We start from the raw sequence: 26,229 nt of genomic DNA, 5'->3' as shown, positions 1-26,229 counted from the left end.
GCTACCTTCCTCCTTTCTTCAAGAGTGGAGTGACATTTGCAATTTTCCAGTCCTCTGGCACCATGCCAGAGTACAATTACTACCTTGGAGGTCCTGCTTCTCAGCTTTCTGCCTAGCTCTTGAAATTCACTTTTCAGTACCTCATTGCTTTTCCTTCGTCATCAGTACAAATATGTTCCAAGACAACTGGCTGTTCTCCCTCCACCTCCAGAATGCCACGGACATGATTCAAGACATCCCTGAACCTGGCACCTGGGAGCTGCCCTGTTCAGTAGTGGAAGAGACCAGGAATCGAGGCAACGGCCTTAGAATAAAAAGTCCTTTAATACTGAGATGGAGAACTTCTTCAGCCAGAGGGCAGTGAATATAAAGAATCTGTTGCCACCAAGTCATGGGTGTATTTAAGGCAGAGATTCTTGATAGGTAAAGTAGTTCAGTATTATGGGGATGTGGTGAGAAAATGGGGTTAAATGGCAGAGCTGACTAAATGGGCTAAATGGCCTAATTCTTACAAGGCAGAGGCAGATTGTGCTGTGCCTGAAGCATTTTCTATTTGGTTTATTTTAATCTCAGCTACTCCAATTGTGATAACAATAGTCGAACAACATTATGCTCGACAGCGATGACTGTCATGCATACTAGCATCATTCACTTTCATTGTAGCTCAGGATTAACCCAACACATCAGTTACACAGAGCAGGTGAAATAGTGTTTGAACAGCAGCACCACATAAGAAAAAGGTCAGACTTACGTAGGTCTGCCCTGGTACGTACCTGGAGAATTTAGAACCAAGCCTCAGCAGGTCTATTTGACCACCACAGAGTTAATATTTATCTGAAAACTAACTTGTCTTTATTACTTTTCCACTTCACTATTTCCTAATTTGAGGAAACACTAATACTAAACTCTGCAGTAACTGCACTGCTTATATACAAGTGAATCAAATACCATTAGACCAAGAAACATGCTGGCCTGTGAACAAAACCAGTACACTATGAACCAGAGGTGTAGAACAAAGGAAGCAGATTCTCCAAGCCCGAGAGTAGAGGTGTCCAAAACAAGAGCGCACAGTTTTAGAGGGGGTACAACGAATCACTCAGATGTGGCTGGAATCTGGGGCCGTTTCCCAGGGGGTAGTGGAGGTAGAGACTCTCACCATATGCAAGTACCCAGACAAGTACAATCGGCCTTCCTTATCCGCAAGTTTCGCGTGCGTGAATTCAACCAACCGCGAATCGAGAAAACCCGGAAGTGCTCTTCCAGCACTTGTTGTTTGAGCATGTACAGACTTTTTTTTCCTTGTCTTTATTCCCTAAACAATGCAGTATAACAACTATTTTACATAGCATTTACATTATACTAGGCACCAAGTAATCTAGAGATGATTTATAGTATACAGGAGGATGTGCATAGGTTACCATGGATCGGGATCGGAAAAAAAAACGGAAGTTCTCTCCCTAAGCAAGTCGGAACAGGTACTTCTGGTATTATTTAGCGTCAGTTAGTCAAACGTTTGTCTTAGTATATAGTATATATTTTACCTTTCTATGCATATAAAACACTTAAATGTATGTTTCAGCACCAGGCTTGGGAACGGAAGTTCCCGAGTTCCATCCAGTGACAGAGCGCACCCAAGTGCGCTCTCCATCTGTGCCAGGTTGATGTGAAGGATCAAAAGCTCAAAACCCAATAATTAAACCACTACATTGCTTAGTAATAATTGTAGCTTTCATTAGGGCAGGGCCTTTCTAACTTTATCCTTTAAAATTGTTCCAATCGTTGGCCGACTGTAGCCTAATGCTTTTCCAATGACCGATGGCGTTTCACCTCTTTCCGATCGCTTTATTATTTCCACTTTATTTTAAATTGCGATCGAGATTATTTTCATGAACATAAACTGCAGATTCAGAGCTCCGCTGCTGGGTCCTAATGCCCACCGCACTGAGACAGGTTAAATAAGGTCCGGGGTTCCACTGGGTCCTAAGATCCACTGCATTGAGACGGGTTGAATAAGGGACTTGAGCATCATGTCTTTCGGTATCCGTGAGGGGTCCCAGAGCCAATCCCTCGCGGATGAAGGCTGACTGTAGTTGAACCGCTGAGGCAGAGATGGGTACAGACAATTATTAGTAAATGGGCTGGGTACACGATGGCTGAGGCAGACACCGAGTCATACGGATTGCTCTACGAGCCTATGACTCACAGCTAGGAAGAAAATTAACACATTTTCAGTGCGCATATCAGCACTCAACTTAATCCTTAAATGTGATCACATACTCTTAAGACAAATTCCTTTCTAGAGAAAGAAGGATAGCAGATTTCTGGAAGCAGTCCTTGCACGCGAGGCAACACTTCACCTGCGAATCTGTTGTGGTGGTCTAGTGTCTCTGGTGCTCCCAATGCTACCTCCTCTATACTGGCCAGACCAGGCGCAAATTGGGGTACCACTTTGTCGAGCACATCAGCTCCATCCACTGACAGGATTTTCCGCAGGGGCCAAATATTTTAATTCCTATCCCCACTCCCAGACCAACACGTTGATCCATGGCCTAATTTGCCATGATGGGGCCACTCTCAAGGCGGCAGAGCGACACCTCATTCAGCCTCCAATCTGATGGCACGGGGCCGGCTGGTGGTGCAATGATATCAGCGCTGGACTCGGGAACGAAAGTTCCTGGGTTCGAATCCAGTCGGGGCCACTCCCAAGTATGCTTTCCAACCGTGCTGGGTTGAGTGTTGAGATTGCAACTCGACCTCAAAAATAAAGGGGAAAAATAGTGCGAAATATCTGTGTGAGGAATGGCGTGCCATACAGTCTTTATCTCACTCCGTGCCTTGTAAAGGCATGAAAAAGACATCGTCCCACCAACATCACGCGCACACACACTCACACGCCAGCCAAAAAAAAAAAACAATCTGATGGCACGATCACTGATTTTTCCTTCCAGTAAAAGTTCCCTCTTTCTATTCCCACTCAGGCGTCATATCTCTTCTCACCCACCTATCACCTTCCCCTCGCCCTTTCTTCCCTTTCTCCCATGGTCCACTCATCTCTCCCCATCAGATTCCTTCTCCCGCCCTTTACCTTTCCCACCCACCTGGTTTCGCCTCCTATCCCCACCCCCTACCTTTTTATTCTGGCATCCTCCCCCTTCCTTTGCAGTCTTGTTGAAGGGTCCGAGTCCAAAACATCGACAGTTTATTCATTGCCATAGGTACTGAGTTCTTCCAGCATTTTGTGTGATACTCTAGATTTCCAGCATCTGCAGAATCTCTTGTCTAGCAGATTTGTTTTAAGTATTCTTGTTCATCTCAGTATCTGATGGATGGAGTCACAATCTTCAATAGACCCCACTTCTAAACACCAACTTTGACTACATACATTTCCCCTTTCCTCACATTCTGGAATTAAAGTTAATCAAATCTCACAGCCTAGGACATTGCTGCATTAGCTACAGAGACATTCTTTAAACAGGTTATTCAGCTGTAACAGTACTTACGGCCAATGGGAGCTGGTCTGTTCTCAGAGTCCTTGTCAAACTCTGCGTTCTTGGTCTCTGCCCAAGTTTTCCAAACGCCAAGGCCTTCCTCCGGCTTCAGAGTGTTTGGCAAAAGCATTTCTGAAGCTGCTGGAGGCTGAGGTTCCACTTCAGCCACCTGCACTGCTTGACCCTAGTGCCCAGCAAAAACAAGACATTTCCAATGCTCTGACAGCGAACAAGCACAACAATATAAAAAGTCTAAACACAGGTGTGCGCTACATTTCATTCTAGAAAGCACTGAACAAATGTGATCTTGTGGGGCCACTCTGGGGTTTAACATGATTTGCACCTCTTTGCAACTTGACATTTTATAGAACACTTTCAGCTTAGTTTTCCCATAAATAAAAAGTTAAGGTAAACTTGGTTCGCAGAAGTTTGACATCGTCATGAAAAGGCAGCTTACTAACAGTTTGTGTGTTTGTAAGTTTCATGCAAGTCGTGCAGTCCGAATGGCAGAGCACAGACGACAGCTAACTGAAAATATGGCACGATACATTGAAGGTAGTGCAGTGGATGTAGTGTATGTGGATTTCAATAGGCATTTGATAAGGTCCCCCATGCAAGGCTCCTTCAGAAAGTAATGAGACATGGGATCCAAAGAGACCTTGCTTAGTGGATCCAGAATTGGCCTGGCCACAGAAGGTTGTGGATGGTTCGTATTCTGCATGGAGGACCGTGACCAGTGTTGTTCTCCAAGGATCTGTTCTGGGACCCCTCCTCTGTGATTTTTATATATGACCTGGATAAGTAGTAGAAGAGTGGATTAGTAAATTTGCTGATGACACAAAAGTTGGGGGGTGTTGTGGATAGTCTGGAGGGTTGTCAGAGGTTACAGTGGGACATCAATAGGATGCAGAACTGGGCTGAGAAATGGCAGATGGAGTTCAACCCAGATAGTGTGAAGTGGTTCACTTTGGTAGGTCCAATTTGAAGACAGAATATAATATTAATGGCAAGACTCTTTGACAGTGTGGAGGATCAGCGAGATCTTGGGGTCCACATCCATAAGACGATCAAAGCTGTTGCCCTGGTTAATGGTGTTGTTAAGAAGGCGTATGGTGTGTTGGCCTTTAACTGTGAGATTGAGTTCAAGAGCCATTAGGTAACGTTACAGTATGCAAGACCTTAGTTAGACCACACTTTGAGTACTGTGTTCAGTTCTGGTCACCTCACTACAGAAAAGATGTGGATACTACAGAGAGTGCTGAGGAGATTTACAAGGTTGTTGCCTGGATTGGAGCATGTACCTTATGAGAATAGGTTGAGTGTACTTGGCCTTTTCTCCTTGGAGCGATGAAGGATGAGAGGTGACCTGATAGAGGTGTGTAAGACGATGAGAGGCATTGACCATGTGGATAGCCAGAGGCTCTTTCCCAGGGCTGAAATGGCTAACACAAGGGGGCTTAGTTTTAAGGTGCTTGGAAGAAGGTACAAGGGGGATGTCAGAGGCAAGTCTTTCCACAGAGAGTGGCGGGTACGTGGAATGCACTGCCAGTGAAAGTGGTAGAGGCAGATACAATAGGGTTTTTTAAGGCACTTAGATAGGTACACGGAGCCTAGAATAAAGGGCTATGCTGTAGGGAAATTCTAGGCAGCTTTCAGAGTGGCTGGTCGGCACATTGTGGGCCAAAGGGCCTGTACAGTGCTGTAGATTTTCTATGTTTCTATGATATCAACAAACCTCAATTAAACTAAAAGAGTTAATAATTCTATGCAAGGTTGATTGTTGATGTAAACAAATTTTTGGATTTACAGAAGGTTTCAATTACTGCAAGGCTGAACGAGAAATCGGTGGCTCTACAATTGATGTGTTTAGTTATTTACTGGAAATTCTGAAATTTGATGCTAGTTTCATCTCAATGATTTCCTTGCAAGGCCCTTTAAGCATGATACGAATGGTTAAAACACGAGCTATGGATTCACAATAGTGGGTTGGACTACAATAGCAAGGCTGCTTTGAACACAATCATTGGTTAAGCCCTGACTAGTATGCCATATCTAATTTTGGTCTTAATAGTTTAGGTTCTAAAAAGGTCAGGGAGGGAATGACATGGAAAGGTTGCAGGGTGAGGGATCTCTCCTACAAGACTGGAGGGGTGAAAAGGGGTCGTTCTGTTAGAGATCTGTTTGGTGTTCACAAGGTCCTCACTGGCTAAAAGAGTATTTAGACAGAAGCTGCTTCCATCTATGGATGGTTCAAAGAACAGGGAATTTTCAAAGTTCTGAGTAAGACATGGAGAGGACTGGGAATACTTTGAAGGCAGTGAAGGTTGGTGATGAAAATAAGAAATACCTGGTGGTACAGCCCAGTCCCAGTGATTTCCCTTTCATTGTTATTGCTTCCTTAAATCTTTCCTGTCTTTTTTAAGATAATCCATAAAATCTCTTAATTACCTGTCTCAGTACCTCACAACATCTGTGATGCAGGGTCTCAATGTATACCCTTTGCCTCCTTAGATGCACTTGACCCACTGAGTTCTCAGATTTCAGTCTCTAGTTTCTTGTTTGTCGGTCAGGAGCAGAGTCATAGAGCATTACAGCAAAGAAACAGGCCCTTTGGCCCATCTAGATCATGTCTGTTATTCTGCTTAGTCCCATTGACCAGAACCTGGGCCATAGCCCTTCATATCCCTCTCACCCACGTACGTATCCAAATTTCGCTTAAACATTGAAATCTCTCCTGCACCCACCATTTCTGCTGGCAGCTCTTACTCTAATTGAAGATCCCCCATGTCCCCCTTAAACATTTCACCCTTAACCTCTAGCTGTAGTCTCACCAAACATCCGTGGAAAAGTCTGCTTGCATTTGCCTTATCAATTCCCCTCAATTTTGTCTACTTCTATCAAACTTCCCGTCCTTCTCCAACGCTGCCAAAGGAAATTGGACATGGCAAGTACAGGGGTGTGGTGCTGTGGTAAGGTGTGTGTTACCGATTAAGAAGCTGACTCTGCACAGACCAGGAAGAAATGGGCGAGGGAGGTAATTACTCCCCTACAGCCCATTACACACAGCCAGCTACAGCTCACTGTCACTCTGCCTTACCTGTAGTTGCTGCGGTGGCTGCGGCTGTGGCTGCGGCTGTTGTTGCTGCGGCTGTTGTTGCTGCGGGTCCCAGAGTTGTACAGACTGCGCCTGAGCCTGGTATGAGCCTCCCACTGCCTGCACTGCCACCGGAATATGGATGTTCCCATTCATGAACTGTGCCGGAAAGATGGTGTTGGCCAGTGTGTGAACAACCTCCTCATGAGAGTTCTTCATTACAGAGGTCACCAGCTTATCTTTATCATCCTCCAGCTTCACAGCGGCCACAGTGGTGGGTGAGCCGCTGACGTGTACCACATTATAGGCCTCCTGAGGGATGGCGACGTGTGTGGGCGTTTGTTGCTGCTGGATATCAGTACGTGGTTGCGTGGAATACACAGGGATGGCCCACGTTTCCCCACTAGGACTTGTGATTGTACCAGCCGCAGTCGTATAGAGATGAGCACTGTCCACCGTCAGAAGGTCAGGCCTCAGAGACACATATCCTTGCTGCTGCCCCTGTGGAATAGTCAGCACTGTGGCTACCGGCTGCCCAGTAATGGTGTAAGATACCGTGATGGGCATGTCCACCTTGCGCTTCTTGACCGGCTGGAGTACGTTTGAAGTACTGGATCGCCTGTCCCCCTCACGGGGAGACCCCTGCGGCTGAGTCGGGGAGAGGGTACCCACTGTCTGAATCTGTATCTGCTGAGCCTGACCAGAGACGAGCTGGGCTTGGATCTGCTGGTGCTGAATGTGCTCCTCGGAGATTTCCGATGTCTGCATTTGCTGGGAAGGCTGGATGTGCTGTACAGAGATCTGGGCGGCCTGCAGCTGCTGTGCCGTGTTGGGACTGTGCATGGTCTGAATCTGTGAGGGCTGCTGTGGGGCGGCCACGGGCTGTGACTGCACCTGCACTGGAATCTGATCGGGCGACGGGTGCAGCTGGGGAGACAGCTGCTGTGTGGACACGTGCTGCGGAGACTGCTGCACCTGAACCTGGACCTGCAAAGACCACAAGAGCACAGGCACTTTATAAAACAGCACTTCTCAATTACATCCATGTCTATTTGAAAAAATAATGGAGAAATAATAAGTCTCTACACAGTAAAAATTTAAACAGCAGTTCTACAATGACCTTGTAACTTTGAAAGCTTTGTTTAATGATTAGCTCTTTTGGGTAGATTCCACCCACTGGCAAAAAAAAAGAAAGAAATTGATTTGTGTGGTTAAACAGCACTGCCTGAAAAATTACAGAAGAGATTCAATCCAGTCTGAACCAGTCCAATTTACAAACTGCAATACGCTGCAGGAATTCAACGTCAGGCTGAGCAAGAGCAAGACAGCGACAGCGAGACCCAGATGGAGAGCATAATGGAAGCTCCTCAGCCAAGGCCCGTTTCACTTCCAATTTTCTAAAGCTGCCACCTCACAACAGGGCCTTCCATTTCTGATCCAAATGCCTGTCCACTGAACTAAATATTGGTAGGCAACTCAATGGAACCACCTTGGTCATGATGGCTACAATCCTGCTACGGAACCCATTCCAACTCCTCTGTGGCCCTGAGACGAGGAAAATGGAAAACAAAAACAGGATAAGGAAAAGCCTCGACAGAGCCGTATTACTAGTGAATCTCCCCTGCACTCGCACTAAAGCTTCCGCATTCTTCCTATAATGAGGTGTTCAAGTGTGGTCTAACCAGGAATTTATAGAGCTGTAACATCACCTCACAGCTCAAACTCAATCCACTGACTATCCAAGGCCAACACACCATATGCCTTCTTAACAACCCTATAAACTTGCATGATAACTGAGGGATCTGTGGACATGGATCCCAAGGTCCCTGTTCCTCCAGACTAAGAATGCTGTCATTAACCCTGTATTCTGCCTTCAAATTCGATCTTCCAAAGTGAATTATTTCACACTTCTCCAGACTGAACTCTCAGTCCAGCTCTACATTTAGTCCATGTCACGTAATCTGTGACAACTCTCCACACCAACAACTGGACACAGTACTCCAAGCGTGGTCTCACCAACCACTTATACAGTAAATCTGCAACATAATGTCCCAACTCTTACACTCAGTGTCTTGATTCAAGGAACATTTGATGGCTCTGGGTCTGCACTCGCTGGAATTCAGGAGGATGAGGGGGGGGATCTCACTGAAATCTTTTGAATGTTGAAAGGCCTAGACAGTAGATGTGAAAAGGATGTTTCCCATGGTGGGAGAGACTAGGCCAAGAGGGCACAGCCTCAGGATAGCGGGGCGCCCTTTCAAAACAGAGATGCAGAAAAATTTCTTTCGCCAAAGGATGGTGAATTTGTGGAATTTGTTGCCACATGCAGCTGTGGAGACCAGGTGGTTGGGTGTATTTAAGGCAGAGATTGATAGGTTCTTGAATGGACATGGCAAAGATTACGGGGAGAAGGCCAAGAAATGGGATTGAGAAGGAGATAGAAAAAAAGTACCAGCCATGATTAAATGGCAGAGCAGACTCGATGGGCCAGATGACCTAATTTTGCTCCCATATCTTATGGATTCATGAAAGTCAACATGCCAAATGCCCTTTTCACCATCTAGTCTGTGTCGCTGCTTTCAACAAACTATGCACCTGTACTCCTAGGTTCATCTGTTCCATTACATTTCCTAGTGCCCTATCATTCTGGAGGAGGAGGAGAAGATGGCAGCACGATGGTAGCGCGCGCGGCCTCTCTGGTGAATGATATCTGTAATCTGTCAATTAGGGGACCGTGCACAATTCTGCTTTGATGGAGACGGACGTGAGAGTACGGAGGAACATCTGGAGAAACTTCTGAAATGCCCGCTTCGCTGTTACTGTGTGGTAACCGGAATCTCCGGAGCAGAAGGCCCCGAATCCTCGTCTTTGCTTGTTTCAGCGATCGGGGCGAGGTCAAAGGCGCTCAGCAGAGGATGGCGCTCGGGAGGCTGTATCGGAGGGGCTGGTCGGAGGCTCGAAGTTTTCGGATGGACAAACTCAGTGTCAGCTACTTCCAAGGCATCGGCAAGTTGACGGTGCCTGAAGGTTTATGGCAGGGAGTTTCTCCCTTTTGCCGCCTGCTATCGGGGACTCGGGGACTTTGAGACTTTTTTTTTTTTTTTACCGTGCCCATGGTTTGCTCTTCATCAAATGATGGTATTGCTTTGCACTGCTGTAACTATATGTTATAATTATATGGTTCTGTCAGTGTTAGTCTTTGGTTTGTCCTGTTTTTCTGTGGTATCACTCTGGAGAAACATTGTATCATTTCTTAATGCATGTATACATTTCTAAATGACAATAAAAGAGGACTGAGGGTTCTCATAATCTAATCATTATATGTCTTACATTGGTTTGACTTTCCAAAACGCATCACTACACACTTATCTGTATTGAAAACCATTGCCACTCCTTGGCCCACTCCCAAACCTGATAACGGTCCTCCTGTAATTTATGATAACCTTCACCATCAACAAAACGTAAATTCATGGCATCTGGAAAGTTTCTGATTGAGCTTTGTGCATCTACATCCACATCATAATGAATTCCAAGGGTCCAACACTGACCCCTGCAACACACTTCTGGCCACTGGCCTCCATTCTGCAAAACAACCTGCAACCAGCACCCTCTGCTTCTATCATCCAAGCCAATTTGGAATCTCCCTGGATACCATGGGACCTTACCTTCCAGACCTTGCAGGACCTTGAGGGCCTAGCTAAAGTCTAAATCAGGGTTCCTCAACCGGAGTTCCATGAAAGTCACGATTAAAAAACGACATTGTTTTTTTGAACTTCACGCAACATGCTATGCTAGCACTTGCAATGGTGGGCAGTGACCGAACAGCCTGGTTAGCAAGAGGTCTCTCAGCCCAGTATGGTAGTGCACAGTAGGACCGTGTTTAATTGGTTGTCCATTCTCAGTTTTTGACGCAAGATTGGAGGGGCTGTTGATAATTGGTGAGTTCTGCATTGCATGGAGAGGTGGACTGTAGGCCTTTGAGGAGCGTGAAGTGCATTTCACAAGCATTGAATGGACATGCCCAACTTGGGCTGTGATGCCAGGATCTCCCTTCTGAATTACCTCCCCCAACTTCTCCTTACATGCTCCAACTGACTTAAGGGAGTGTTCAGGGACTTAAGGGAATGTAGTAGAAAATTGGAGGGAAATTTTCATTCTAAAGAGGGAATTTTTATGTGTTGTGACTCATCCAGAAAAGGAAAAGTCACACGGTTGGAGAGAAACTAATAACATCAGCCTGTAAACATAGTGGGTAAAATGCTAGGACAAGATGCAGTATGAGAAATTGAAAAGCTTCGCTCTCAAACAGTACTAAGAGTTTATGTATTGATCACATGATATCAGAAGAGGTTTGTACGATAAACTAAGCAAAAGCTTCTCTATCCATGTTGATGAGTTAACAGATTTCACCAATAAATGTCATGCTGCAAGATGACATTTGTAAGATCTGTAAACAGTGAAATTCAAGAAAGCTTTTACTGTTGCAAAGAGCTGCAGAAACAAGCAAAAGCCAAGATATATTTGATGTTTTGTCTTCATATCTGTAAATAAATGCCTGTCTTGGAGAAACTGTGCTGGCATCCGTATCGATGGTGCCCCAGTGGTTGGCTCTATGAGAGGTTTCATTTTTTTTTGAGAGAGTTGTCACAACACCACTTTCTTCAGAGATGCTGATGTCAAAAACTCTTGGAGATGAAATGAAAAAGTTCTGGATGATGCTACAAAAAAATGGTTAACGTTATTATACAAAGACCAGTTCACTCAAGAATGCTTAAAAAGACTGAAAATCTGGACCAAGAGCACAGCAATCTCCTGCTACAGACAGAAATCTGGTGGCTTAGCAGAGGAAGAGTTCTCAATAGGGTGTTAGAGCTACAAGGTGAATTGCAGGAATACTTTCAAGAAAATATTAAGCCAGATTTTGCTGAAGAACGGCTTAGCCACACTTATCATATGAACCAGTTGAACAAATCTCTGCAACACCCTGGAGAAAATATTTTGACTTCAAGTGACAAGATTCTTGATTTAAACAGAAACTAACAACTTACTAATTACGCTAATGAACAGTGAGCTGTAGATATTTTATATATATTATACAATTTATTTACTTTTTTCTAAAAAACACACACGCATTTCCTGAAACCTGAAAATTACTTCAAGGGTTCCTCCAGGGCAAAAAGGTTGAGAAAGCCTTGTCTAAATACTACGCTATCCTCATCTACCCTTTTGGTCACCTCTTCAAAAATCTCTCAATAAAAGTTTGTTAAAAACTACTTCCCACTCTCAATCAGAGTTTGTCTACCCAAATATTGGTAGATCCTTTCCCTCAGATTACCCTTCAGTAACTTCTCCACTACTGATGACGGGCTATTCAGCCTGTAGTTGCCTGGCTTGAAAATTACTAACTATTCGAACTTACTTTCAGAAAAACTAAAACAATCTTATGCTGGTTACACATTGTATAAGCTGGGCTAGCCTACCACAAACTCAAATCACTAAATCCAAAAGGCAGTGACAGTTATTTTCCTGTGTTCCAGACACGCAAATAGCAGTTCAACAGGTTTAACCAAACTTTTGAAAGTTGAAGTCAAAGGCCAAGGAAATCTGGGCTTTCTAGCTTTATTGAAGGGAACTTCATGTCCGCCATTTTGCATACATTACTGCTCATACAAAGTTCAAATAAGTGTTTTTAAACACAAAAATTCTATTTCTGCTATTCAGCTATTTCTGCAGCTACATAATGACACTTACACAAATACTGGATAAACAAGATCACCTCTCTGGTGTTAAACATTATTTGAAGAGAGTATCTGATTGGTTAACTCTTATCTACGAATTTGACTGGAATGCTTATTTGAGATACAGCGCAGAATAGGCCTTGCTGCCCTTCGAGACACACTGCCCAGCAATCTCCCAATTTAATTCTAGCCTAAACATCGGACAATTTACAATGACCAATTAACCTACCATTCGCACATATTTGGACTGTGGGAGGAAACTGGAGCACCTGGACGAAACTCACACGGTCATGGGAAGAACTTACAGGTAGAATTGAACCTGGGTTGCTGGTACTCCAAAGGATTGGCTAACTACTAGGCCACCATGTGACCTCAGTTTCTCATCTTTGAGTATAAAAAGAGCTGACCACGAGGTGACAGCTGCTACTGTCCTCTGCTCCAGTTACTCTCATTTTCAATTTTTTGTTCTATTAATGCTTAAAATGACATTGTGCTCCTTTCCCAATTTCCATAAGAACCTTGGATTTAAAACATCTGAGTCCAACAGTGGTGACCAGTAACACAGATTTAAATCAGCAGGACAAATTATTAGACAGGGAAAATGTATTTCACTTACTGAGCAGTGGGGCTCTAAAATCTGAGTGGGAGCAGAAACTGCCTGGATGAGCATTTGAACTACCACATCTGCAGGACTGTGGACCCACAAATGCAAAAGGGATTAACCAAATTTCCATTTCTGGCTAGGAACTTTGATGATTTCAATACATATCAATTAATGAGTAGATATTAAGGCACTGTTGTCTTTGCAACTGATGACCTTGCTAAAATACATCAGCATCACATAGAGCGATTGCTCTGAACTGTATTGTTCTGTTGCAATGCAAGTTTAAGATGGAGCTGGTAAGATACAGTGATGACTCTTATCACACATTTCTGGAAAATGATCACTGCAATCAATTGTCTGCAACTTCCCTGTCAGAGTTGAGCTTTTGAACTGCCTGTATGACCTGGCATTTTTGCAGTGTGAACTGAAGCCTCAAAGGTGCAAGACAGTTGTGGTGTGGTGTGTACAGGCCAAACTGACGAGGCGGGGCTTGGGCCCCGACAGTCAGGAATGAACCAGCATTTGGCCACTGCTGGAGCGGACCTGGAGCAGATTCGAAGCCGCAGAGCTGAGGTGGGGCGAATCATGGTGAGTCAGCAGGGCTGATGTTTGACTGATTTAAGTGCCAGGCCATACTGAAAAGGTCGGGTACAGGCAGGGCCCAGGCCCAAGTAAGAGGAACAAGCCGAAGTCTGGCCAATTTAAGTGCGGGGCCAGATTAAAAAGGTCAAGGTGTTAGGACTAGAGGCAAGGTACCGGCTGGTGTTCAGCTCGCTCTCAGCAAGGTTTACCCCGTTTCTGTGCTGAACTGAGACTGTGGCCTGCAACAAACAGGCTCCTGGACCGGCCCCGACTCACTTCATGCTGTGAGATCATTTTTGTGAACTTTAGTTCTGAATGGTACTTGTTTACTTTTTATTGTTTGCACGATTCGTTTTTTGCATGGGTATTTGACTGTCTTTTAAAAACGGGTTCTAATGTGCGTCTTTGTTTTGTGGCTGCCTGTAAGGAGGTGAATCTCAAGGCAGTTTATATTATACACACTTTAATAATAAATGTTCTTTGATCATTGAGAAAATCTCTAGATTTTTATAGATATTCAAGCATTCTTTAGAGTTTGACTTGTAAATAATAAACAGACAAATAATCCTATTTCTTAATGAGTGCAGAACTTAAACCACTACGTGGCTCATTCTGCAAGCAATCCAGTTAATTACTTTAACAGCCGTTGTTCAATAAAATGGAAGCTGGCTGCTGGGATTAGAAGAATTCTGAAATGGAAAGCTGCCATCACTTGCAATAATTCCTTCCCTTTCCATCCAAACCTTCTACTCACACCGACATGCGCAGTAATCATCACTGATGAAGTAGACAGTAAAGAGAAATGGTAGCAATTCAGTTATACAACATGGAGACTGGCTCTTTGGTCCATCACATCCGTGCAACCAAGTTGCCTACCCAGAGCTAGTTCCACTTCTGTGTTTAACCCTCTCCTTCCAGGCTTTCCTGCTTAATTACCTGCCTCACTACCTTTTAAATGGAATGGGCCCACCCTCCACCACTTCCACTGCCATCTCTGAAAACTATACAAGTTGTTAAGATGTGATTTGCGAAGCCAAAAGGGTTGCAAATGTTGGTATTTCAGTTTGAAACTCATCAGCACAGTGAATCAGATTTAATATCACCAGCATACCTTGTGAAATGTTATTTTGCAGCATAGGTACTAGGCAACACATAGCAATGAAAATATATATTTAAATTAGTGCAGAAAAATAAGAAAGAGGAAAGTTAACCAAAACTCAGGACACAGACAGTCTAGAGAAGTGAGGCAAAAATGGCATTAACTTCATGTACCCTGTATAGACTACAAACAAGGGTGCTTGCTGTCTTGAAGCAAATGAGTGCGGATAAATCCACAGGCCTGACCTGACAAGGTGTTCCCTCGGACCCTACAGGAGGCAAGTACAGAGGTTACAGGGGCCCTAGCAGACAGAAGTAGTACCAGAGGACTGGAGGATAGCTAATGTTGCTCCACTGTTCGAGGACAGGTCTAAAATAAACCAGGAAGTTATAGGCCAGTGAGCCTGGCATCAGTAGTGGGAAAGTTATTGGAAGGACTTCCAAGGGAGCGGCTATACATGTATTTGGATGGACATGGACTGATTAGGGATAGTCAGTATGGTTTTGTGAGTGGTAGATCATGCCCAACCAAGCTTAGAGACTCCCCCCCCACCCCCCACCAAGGAAGTTACCAGGAAAGTGGATGAAGGCAAGGCAGTGGATGTTGTTTACATGGATTTTAGTAAGGCATTTGACAAGGTACTGCATGGGAGGTTGGTCAAGGTTCAAGATGAGGTAGTAAACTGGATTAGACATTGGTTTTGTGGGAGAAGCCAGTGAGTGGTAGTAGATGGTTGCCTCTCTGACCGGAGGCCTGTGTCTAGTGGTGTGCCGCAGGGATCAGTGCTGGGTCCTTTGTTGTTTGTCATCCACATCAATGATCTGGATGATAATGTGGTTAACTGGATCAGCAGATTTGCAGATGACATCAAGATTGAGGATGTAGTGGGCAGCAAGGAAGGCCATCACGGCTTGAAGAGGGATCTGCAACAGCTGGAAAAATGGCAGATGCAATTCAATGCAGACAAATGCAATTATATTTCAGTAGGACCAACTAGTAGGAGTGAACGGTAGGGCACTGAGGAGCGTAGCAGAAAAAAGCCATCTGGGAATTCACTGAAAGTGGGGTCACAGGTTGGTAGGATCATAGAGAAAGGTTTTGGCCAAATGTCCTTCATAAACCAATGTACTGAGTACAGAGATGCGATTTCTGTTGTGTGCAGTTTTGGTCACCGACCTACAGAAAAGATGTAGAAAGACATAGGCAAGATTGAAAGAGTACAGAAAAAGTTTACGATGATGCTTGGTCTGGAAGATCAGATTTATATGGAAAGACTGAACAGGTTAGGACTTTACACCTTGAATTGTAGAAGACTGAGTGGAGATATAATAGAGATACAAAATTATGAGGGAGATAGTGGAAAAAGCCTGCTTATGTTTACCCTGAGTTTGGGTAGGACTATAAAGAGGTCACGGGTTAAGGGTGAAAGTTAAAAAGTTTAAGTGGAACATGAGGGGAAACTTCTTCACTCAGAGGATGTGAGAATGTGGAATGAGCTGCCAGCACAAGTGGTGCATGCGAGCTCGATTTCAACATTTAAGAGAAGTTTGGATAGGTACACGGATGGCAGAACGGAGGGCTATGGTCCTGGTGCAGGTCACTGGGAATAGGAATTTTAAATTGTTTGCTATGGACTCTAGGACCTGTTTCTGTGCTGTACTTTTTTTTAATGGGGTGGAACAAAGTGATGATGGCACTAAATGGCGACTCCTTTGCTTGCGTCTTCAGAAACAGCTCTATTTCCATCTTTTATATCTCTTCCCCCCACCCCACCCCGCTTTTCGAGGTTCTTTTGAAGACCCTGACCTGCAGTTACACTGACTTTGGTTCTTTGCAGGAATGGGCCAGGCCACTTTTTGATATCCCAAGAACATGACCTGAAAGATCAGCATGTCTTCAGGATGCTGGATTTTCATGGCTCTAGAGACAGGCTGATTCAAGGCCAATGCTCCTGACTGAGGCGTCGTGGGAGAACATGGAACATTAGGAGCAGTGGGTTAGCTGTCGTGGGCCGTGTCGAGAGACTTGACCCTTGGGGTCAACTGTCATGCAGAGCTTGGAAAAAGTGACATAGACTTATTGTTATAAATCCACAAATTGTTTGTTACGTCTCCCTTGCTGTGAAATGGGGACACCTCTCTCCCCCTTATTAGGGAGTGAGAGAGGCTGTAGTACATTGAATTACCAGGTGAACGAGTAGTCTTTTGGGGTACTGCAGGTCTGTGTTTTTACTGATGCTCTGCCGCACGCTCGAGTGCTCGGTGGGGGGCACCAATGTTTTTTTGCTGGTGGGGGAGGGGGGCTTTGCTTTGTTGCTGCTTGTGGGGGAAGGGGGAGCTTTGGGGTGCTAACATTTACCTGTCAATCATTCTTTGGGGCACTTCTGTTTTTGTGGGTATTTGTGAAAAAGAATTTTGGGATGTATATTGTGTGCATTTCTCTGACATCAAATGTACCTATTCATTAAAATAAAGGAGAGGGAATGGTGAAACAGGAGACAAATGTGAATGGTGGACAGAGGAGAGGAGGAGTTGGGAGACAGAGGCAGGTGGATGATGGATGAGGGCAGAGGAGTTTTCTAATTTTAGATATCCCTTCCTTCTCCCTATTGTCCTCATTCCACCCCCCCATCCCCTCATCACCCATCTTTAACTCCAAGACCATAAGATATAGGAGCAGAATTAGTCCATTTGGCCCATCACATCTGGTTCACCATTTCATCATGGCTGATCTAATTTTCCCCTCACCCTCGATCTCCTGCCTTCTTCCCATATCCCTTCATGCTCTGACCAATCAAGAATCGATCAACCTCTGCCTTAAATATGAAGATATGCTCTCCATAGCTGCCTGTGGCAACAAATTCCACTGATACATCACTCTCTGGCTAAATAAGTTCCTCCTGCTCTTCGTTCTAAAAGGACGCTCCTCTATTCTGAGGCTGTCCCCTCTGGTCCTAGACTCTCCCACCAGAGGAAACATCCTCTCCACATCCACTCTATCAAGACCTTTATTCTTCTGAATTCTAGTGAATACAGGCCCAGAGCCATCAAGCGCTCTTCATATGACAAGCTATTAAATCCTGAGATCACCTTCATGAACCTCCTTTGAACCCTCTCCAGTTTCAGCAAGTAACTTCTAAGATAAGGGGCCCCAAACTGTTCACAATATTCCTAGTGAGGTCTCACCACTGCTTCGAAGTCTCAACATTACACCCTTGCTTTCATATTCTAGTCCTCTTGAAATGAATGCCAACATTGCATTTGCCTTTCTCACCACAGACTCAACCTGCAAATTAAGCTTCAGGGAATCCTGCACAAAGACTCAGGTCCCTTTGCACCTCAGTTTGTATTGTCTCTCCATTTAGAAATGGTCAGCTCTTTCATTTCTTCTACCAAAGTGTATGACTGCACATTTCCCAACATTGTATTCCATCTGCCATTTCAACTCCAACATCTTTCCAACCACTGAGGCCAGACTAACTAGCCTATGGTTTCCTTTCTTCTGCCCTTCTCCCTTCTTGAAGAGTGGAGAAACACTTGCAATCATCCAGAACCTATTGATTCATGGAAGATCATTACTAATGCCTCCACAATCTCTGCAGCCACCTTTTTCAGAACTCCAGTGCACACCATCTGGTCCAAGGTGACTTATCTGCCTTCAGACCTTTCAGTTTCTCAAGAACCTTCGGTCTTGTTACAGTAATGTCACACACATCGTGCCCCCGACACCTGCTAGTGCCTTCCACAATGAAGACTGATGCAAAATACTTATTCAGATCATCCACCATTTTGTTGACCCCATTACTTCTCCAGTGGTCCAATATCCACTCTCTCGTCTTTTACACCTTCTGTATCTGAAGAAACTTTTGGTATCTTCTGTATTATTGGCTAGCTTTGTATTCCATCTTTACCTTCTTAATGACATTTTAGTTGCCTGCTGTTGCTTTTTAAAAGCTTTCCAATCCTCTAACTTCCCACTAATTTTTGCTCTATTATATATCCTCTTTGGCTTTTATGTCAGCTTTGACTTCTCATTAGCTATGGTGCGTCATCTTTCTTATAGAATACTCCTTCCTCTTTAGGGTGTATATATCCTGTGCCTTCCAAATTGCTTGAGAATTCCAGCCATTGCTGCTCTACTGTCATTCCAATCAATTGTGGCCAGCCTCTGTAATTCCCTTTCTCCACTAATTCTGATGCATCTGACTTCAGCCTCTTCTCAAATTTCAGGGTGAATTTGACCACTTACCCCCAAAGGAGACCACTCTGTACTGGCTCCTTAAACCTTTTAGGGTCTCTAATCAATTCTGGTTCATTGCACGACACCCAATCCAGAATAGCTGATCCTCCAGTGGGCTGTTCTAAAAAGCCATCTTGTAGGCATCCTAGAAATTCCCACTCCTGTAACCCAGCATCACCCCGATTTTCCTAATCGACCTACATATTGAAGTCCCCCATGACTACTGTAACAGCCCCTTTGGCATGCATTTTCTATCCCCCATTGTAACGTGTGGACCACATCCTTACTACTGTTTGGGGTCTGTATACAACTCCCATCAGGGAGGTTTTTTTTTACCCTTGCAGTTCCTTAGCTCTACCCAAAAATTTTCAACACTTTCCGACCTTATGTCACCACTATTTGATTTCATTTTTTACCAACAGAGCAATGCTGCACCCTCTGCCTTTCTACCTATGCGTTCAATACTTGAGTATCCTTGGACATTAAGCTCCCAGCTATAATCTTTCAGCCATGATTCAGTGATGCTACAACATACATGCCAATCTGCAATTGTGCTGCAAGTTCATCTACCTTATTCCATATACTGCGTGCATTCAGATACGACACCTCAGTCCTGTATTCACCACTTTTGATTTTGGCGCACTATGATCAGCCTTTTGATTCCTAACTTGGTCTGAGGTCTTACTAACATCTGCCTCCACAATCCGTCCACCAATGGTCTGGCACTCTTGTTCCAATTCCTCTGCAACTCCAGTTGAAACCCCGCTGTGCAGCATAAACAAACCTTCCCACTAGCATATTAGTGCCCCTCCATTTCAGATGAAAACTGTCCCTTCTATACAGGTTCCACCTTCCCCGGAAGAGAGACCAATGATCCAAAAAAATCTTATGCCCTCCTTCCATGTATTAATAGTATAATCTTCCTAGTTCTAGCCTCACTAGCAATCCTGAGATCACAACCCTGGAGACCCTGCCCTTTAACTTAGCACCCAACTCCCTGAACTCCAAATACAGAACCTAGTCATTTGTCCTACCCATGTCATTGGTACCTACATGGACCATGACATCTGGCTATTCACCCTCCCACTTAAGAATTTTGAGGATTCGATCAAAATGTCGCGGACCCTGACACTTGGGAGGCAACAACCATCTGGGAATCTTGTTCTCGTACACAGAACCCCCTGTCAGTTCCCATAACTAATAAACCCTCTAACACCACAGCATGCCTCTTCTTCCTTTCTGAGTCACAGAGGCAGACTCAGTGCCAGAGACCCAACCACCGTGACTTTCCCGTTAGGTCATTCCCCTGCCCCACTTCTCTCCCCCCACAGTACTGTTGAGGGGGATGGCCGCTGTGCACTGGCTCCTTAACCCCTTTATGATTATAAAGGTAGTCACACCCAGTGTCCTGCACCTTTGGTGTAACTACTGCCATGTCCCATCACCCCTTCAGCCTCCCAAATGATTCCAAGTCCATCCAGTTCCAATTCCTTAGCACGGTTTGTTAGAAGCTGCTGTTGGATGCAACTCTTGCAGTTGTAGTGGTCATGGATTCTGGAGCTTTCCCTGCCTTACCACATCCCGCAAGAGGAGCATTGCGCTATCCTGCCTGACATCTCTACTGTCCTAGCTGAGCAGATATAGAGGGAAGGAGAAAAACTTGAGCTTTTCTTTCCTCTGCTTTCTCCGAGTGAAGCCTCTCTTCACTGAAGCCTTGAAGAGTTAAAGCCTTTGTCCGACTCTGTGCACTCCGATGACAGCTGCTGCACTTGTTCCCGTCTTCTTTTAACTTGCTCTTACTAATTCAATTCTAAATACCAACCGGCCACTGGTCAAAGCTCTATTACACAACTGCCTCCTTTCCCAGTTCCATCCATCAACCACATACGCAATTCACTCCCAGGTTTCCTTCTATTCCCTTCCCCCACCTGGTTCTGGTTCTATCTGCCATCGACTTCTCTCCGAATGGTTCCATTACCACCTCGGAGTGCCACACTGGTGTTCATGTTCACCTCCCTCCAGCAGCTGAGCACCTTTACCTTCCTGTTGCCTCCTCCACCGCACGCCAACTACCTCCATTTCCCCGTGACCATCCATCATGTACCCTCTCTCAACCTCACCCCCCCCAACCTGTCCACCATTCCTCACCCCTCCTCCTGCCTCACTACTCCCCCTCTCCTCTTTATACTGGCCATGACCCGGGGGGTGAGGGGGGCAATGTCTAATGAGGAAAAAAGCATAATATTAAGGTGCTTGGAGGAAAGTGAGGATAGTTTTTTTAAAAAAAATATATACACAGTGGTGGGTGTGTGGAATGTGAAGGGTGGTGCTAGAGCCAGATACATGCATTAGGGAGATTACAGAGACACATATGGATGAGGCAAAAACCATGGGTTATGTGGAAGAGAAGGGTTAGACTGATTTTAGAGTAGGTTAAGAGATCAGCACAACACCGTGGGTTGAAGGGCTTGTACAGTGCCGTACATATTATTCTGCCTCTGAAGGCCCTCTGCTCTATATATGGCTGATGAAAGAACACAAGAATTAGGAGCAGAATTAGGCAATTTAGCCCACTAAAAAGGTCAAAGGGACCCGTATTGCCCTAAGTAAAGTAGAAATGTACATTGAGTCATACCTGGATCTGCTGCGGTTGCTGTTGGATCTGGTGCTCCTGCTGTTGTACAGTTGATGTGACCGGACACGCAAGCTCGAGTAGGGAGCCAGCCACCTCAGTGCTGTCTGTGTAGATGCAATTGCCACCCTGCTGATACACAGTCATGGTGGTCTGCTGGAATTCCTGCAATGCTTCCGGCCCTTTTGCAGCCAGTGACTCCAAGAACTCCTTCATTCTGTGCTGGGGGATAGTGCGTGCTTTCAACCGAATGTACTCTTCAAACGACATAGCGTTATCCAATGAGTTATTCATGGTTACAGTTTACCTGTAATCCTGAACAAAGGTTTAACAAACATTAAAACATAATAAATGTACTATTATCAATTCCCCTCATCCAAGCAACACTCCTTGAAGATAAATATACTTCTGGGTCCCTAGAAGACAGGACTGCAAGAAGATGGCAAAAAAAAAACTGGCCCAGGGCATCAGTCTCAGGATTTTAATGTCAAATGCTTGTTGAAAGAAATGCTATAATAACTCAGCTTAAAAACAGATCCATGGGGACTTCCGGTAGCGCTCATGGAGTGAAGTCGCGTTCTTGACTCGCTCCATTACCTCTGAGTTTTTTCTCTCTATGGTCAGCTATACTTTAATTAACTATTAAGGCATCAATTTTTACAATACTTTGAATTAAACTGAATTCTCTGACAATTGGATGGAACTTAGATCTGCTATGTCTAAGAACGGGAAAGACGGCAAGGATGGTAAACCTCCGGTTAAACCGAAAGCTACGGATCTCCCTCCGACTGAATCACCGGTGACTTTGGAAGCTATATCGGAGTTAATTCAGAGGGAAATTTCAACCTCTGTTAGGGAGATGATTCGTACAGAAATTATGGGCTTTGTTAAAGACCTGATTCATATGGAAATCTCAACTAAGTTCCAGAAAATTGCCGATTTAATTGATAAGATGCAAACATGTATTGCGGAACATCAGTCGGCTATATCTGGTCTTCAAAAATCCGCGCAACAAAGTGAGCTTAAGATGGGGAAAGTCGAAGAAACAATTAATGTAATGAAGAAGAAACTTGACTTTTTGACTTTTAAAAACTCTGACTTGGAATCTAGAATGCGACGGCAGAATTTACGAATGATTGGCGTCAGGGAAGCCGTGGAAGCTAACAACCCTATGAAATATTTCTCTCAACTTTTAAAAGATGCATTCCCTACTGTATTTCCTGACCAACCACCGCTACTGGATCGTGTTCACAGAATCCCATCATACTCGTCTAGGTCAGATAGACCTAGGCATGTTATCTTACGTTTTCATTACTTTCAAGATAAGGAGAGACTGTTTCGATTCGCTCGATCTAAAGGTTTCATTGATTTTTCGGATCTTAAGTTCCGATTCGTGGAAGATTTCAGTAAACCAATCTGGGACCAACGGGTCCGTTACAGATCCGTGATGTCGGAATTCTATAAGATGGATTTAAGACCAGCGCTGCTGTACCCTGCACGTCTAAGGATTCGCATGTTAGATGGAGCTCTTCGTTTTTTTGATTCTCCATCGGATGCCCAGAGTTATCTGGATCAACTTTCATCTTCAACATCTTAATTGCCTTTTTTTAATTTTCTCCGTTGATCGGAGGCTGTGAATTGGTTGGTTTTAACTTTTCTGTGCCCTATTTGGGCAGAAAAGTTTACTTTCGATTTCTTAATATGGCTGCTAAACTTTCTTTTTAACTGCGTCATTTCTTTCTTTTCCCAGGGGATTCTGGGTGGTTACTTCCCTTTTGTCATCTTACGTATTTCCTGTGCGGCCTTAAATTTTGTAGTTTTTTTTAAATTTTATTCTGTTTTGCTTTTTATAATCATTTTATGTTAATAATCCTATTTTTTTTGTTGCTGTGTCTATTCATGAGTTTGAGGTTTATTGTGGTTTTTTTTAATATATACTTTCCGGCTTTTGTTCTGTTCTGTGTGTATTTTAATTGAGCTAACTTTTTTTTACTTATTTTTTACTGTTTTACAATTAGCTGATCCTTTTCATATTTATACCTTTTTTTTAGGGAGCGTATACCGGAAGTCATGGGGGTAGTTTTAGCGCTTGCTTCTTTCTGGCGGGTCTGCTTTAGATTTCGCCTTGGGGTCCTGGGGTGGGGGGCGGTGGGAGGGGCTTCACGTTTTAGTTTGTTTCTCTTTGGGCTATATACATTATTGAAGTATTGGTTACGTCCTTTTCCCCGGTATCTTTTGTATGTTCTGTTTCCTCTCCGGGTCTGTGGGTCGCGCCTATTGTCAATCCTCCTTGTTATGGGTTGACTTTAGGATTTATGGAGTCTATTATTAATTTTGTCTCCTGGAATACTAATGGTCTTAATCATCCTATTAAAAGGAAAAAAGTTTTTAAAGTGTTCCGGAGACTTAAAGCACAAATTTTATTTTTACAAGAGACCCATGTACGGAGGGGGGACAGACTACGTTTTTTCAAATTTTGGAAGGGACAACAATTTCATTCGAACTCCAATGCTAAGATTCGAGGCGTCTCTATCTTTATAGACTCCTCAGTTACTTTTATACAACAGGATATTATCTCTGATCCGAATGGTAGATTTTTATTGGTTAGTGGTTTATTATTTAATAAAAAAGTAGTTTTGGTTAATGTTTATGCTCCTAATATGGATTGTCCGGAATTTTATAAATCATTGTTTGATCAGTTTCCGAATTTGAACGAGTTTTCATTGATTTGGGGCGGAGATCTTAATACCTGTTTATCTCCAGCTTTGGACCGTTCGGCTCCTTTACGGACTTTACCTAATAAATCTGCAAATTTGATTAATTTTTTCCTTTCTGATTCTGGGTCGACGGACATTTGGCGTTTTCTGCATCCTCAGGAAAAAGATTTTTCCTTCTTTTCACATGTTCATCATTCCTATTCAAGAATTGATTATTTTTTCATTGATTCTCGTCTCATTTCTTCAGTGATTAAATGTGATTATGATTCTATAACCATTTCGGATCATGCTCCACTTAAGCTTTCTATTAAAATTATGGCCAATATACCAAACAATAGACAATGGCGTTTTAATTCGCTGTTGCTTCAGGACTCGGACTTTGTTAATTTTATGAATGAACAGATTGAGCTTTTTTTTACAATTAACCATACAGAAGATATTTCGGTTAACACTCTTTGGGACACTTTTAAAGCCTATATTCGGGGTCAGATTATTTCGTATTCCGTTGCTTTGAGGAAGAAACAGAAGCAGGAGGAGATGGTAATTGTGGACAAGATTAAAGAAATTGATAAGAAATATGTTATGGCTCCTTCTGAGGAGCTATACAAACAAAGAACTGAACTTCAAATGGAACACAGTTTACTACTCTCGTCCTCGATTGTAAACCAATTAAAGAAAACAAGAAGTGATTTTTATGTTCACAGTGATAAAATTGGCAAGCTGCTGGCTAATCAATTGAAATCTAATTATGTTAAATCTCAAATCAATCAGATTTATAACCAAAATGATCGATTGATATTGGATCATGTGGGGATTAATCAAACCTTTTGTGATTTTTATTCTTCTTTATACCAATCAGAGTCTCCTCGAGATTCTAAATATATGAATGATTTTTTAGATAAGTTAGACTTCCCTCTGATTTCACAGGATATGTCTTCTTTATTAGATACTTCCATTACAATGGATGAGATTAAGAATGTTATTTTTTCTATGAATCTGGGGAAAGCTCCTGGCCCTGATGGGTTTACCGTTGAATTTTATAAATGTTTTGCTTCTTTATTGATTCCTTGGCTCTATAAGGTTTTTGAGGCTTCTTTGAAACTTGGTAAACTTCCGGAATCTTTTAATAGAGCATCAATTTCTTTAATACTAAAGAAGGATAAAGACCCTGCTCAATGTGCATCTTATAGACCAATATCTTTATTAAATGTTGATTCTAAAGTTTTTTCTAAGTTATTAGCAAATAGACTAGAAAAAGTACTTCCTTCTATTATTTCGGAAGACCAAACGGGTTTTATTAAAGGTCGTTACTCTTTTTATAATATTCGTACATTGTTAAATATCGTTTATACTCCCTCACAAAATGTTCCTGAGTGTGTTATTTCTTTAGATGCCGAGAAAGCTTTTGATAGAGTAGAATGGCCTTATTTATTTAAGGTGCTTGAAATGTTTAATTTTAGCTTGAAATTTATATCCTGGATTAAACTGTTATATTACTCCCCTGTAGCCTCGGTTCGTACTAACTCCTTAAACTCACCTTTTTTTCCTCTCTTTCGTGGTACTCGACAAGGCTGTCCTCTTAGTCCCCTATTATTTGATATTGCATTAGAACCTCTTGCAATTGCTATTCGAGAATCTTTAAATATTACTGGGATAACTCGGGGATTAAAGTCCCATAAATTATCACTCTATGCTGATGATTTACTTTTATATATTTCTAATCCTGAGAGATCCATTCCTGCTGTTTTAGAGTTATTAGCACAATTTGGTCTTTTCTCAGGTTATAAATTAAATCTTAGTAAGAGTGAACTTTTTCCGATTAATAAACATCTTCCCTTATATTATAAATTTCCATTTAAATTGATTAATAATTACTTTTCATATCTTGGGATTAAAATTACTTGTAAACATAAAGATTTATTTAAGATTAACTTTTTACCATTAATAGACCATATTACTCAACTTTCATCTAAATGGTTTCCCTTATATTTAACTTTGATTGGTCGTATTAATGCAGTTAAGATGTTTTTTTTGCC

At 43.2% G+C, this 26,229-nt stretch overlaps 1 protein-coding gene across 4 annotated transcripts in view; it reads right to left on the bottom strand.

The window, feature by feature from the left end:
* LOC134356993 (transcriptional regulator QRICH1-like) overlaps positions 1-26,229 on the bottom strand; it is a 62,148-nt gene that overhangs the window by 17,901 nt on the left and 18,018 nt on the right. For all 4 annotated transcript variants that reach the window (XM_063068291.1, XM_063068293.1, XM_063068292.1 and 1 more), the window contains 3 exons: positions 21,480-21,791; positions 6,586-7,569; positions 3,501-3,672 (listed from right to left, as the gene is read on the bottom strand). In XM_063068291.1, the coding sequence (XP_062924361.1) occupies positions 3,501-3,672; positions 6,586-7,569; positions 21,480-21,770 (1,447 nt within the window). In that variant the 5' untranslated portion in view covers positions 21,771-21,791. The remainder of the gene's footprint in view (positions 1-3,500; positions 3,673-6,585; positions 7,570-21,479; positions 21,792-26,229) is intronic.

Source organism: Mobula hypostoma, chromosome 15 (assembly GCF_963921235.1).
Source record: "Mobula hypostoma chromosome 15, sMobHyp1.1, whole genome shotgun sequence".
Taxonomy (NCBI): domain Eukaryota; kingdom Metazoa; phylum Chordata; class Chondrichthyes; order Myliobatiformes; family Myliobatidae; genus Mobula; species Mobula hypostoma.
This window is presented reverse-complemented; position numbering and strand designations above follow the sequence as displayed.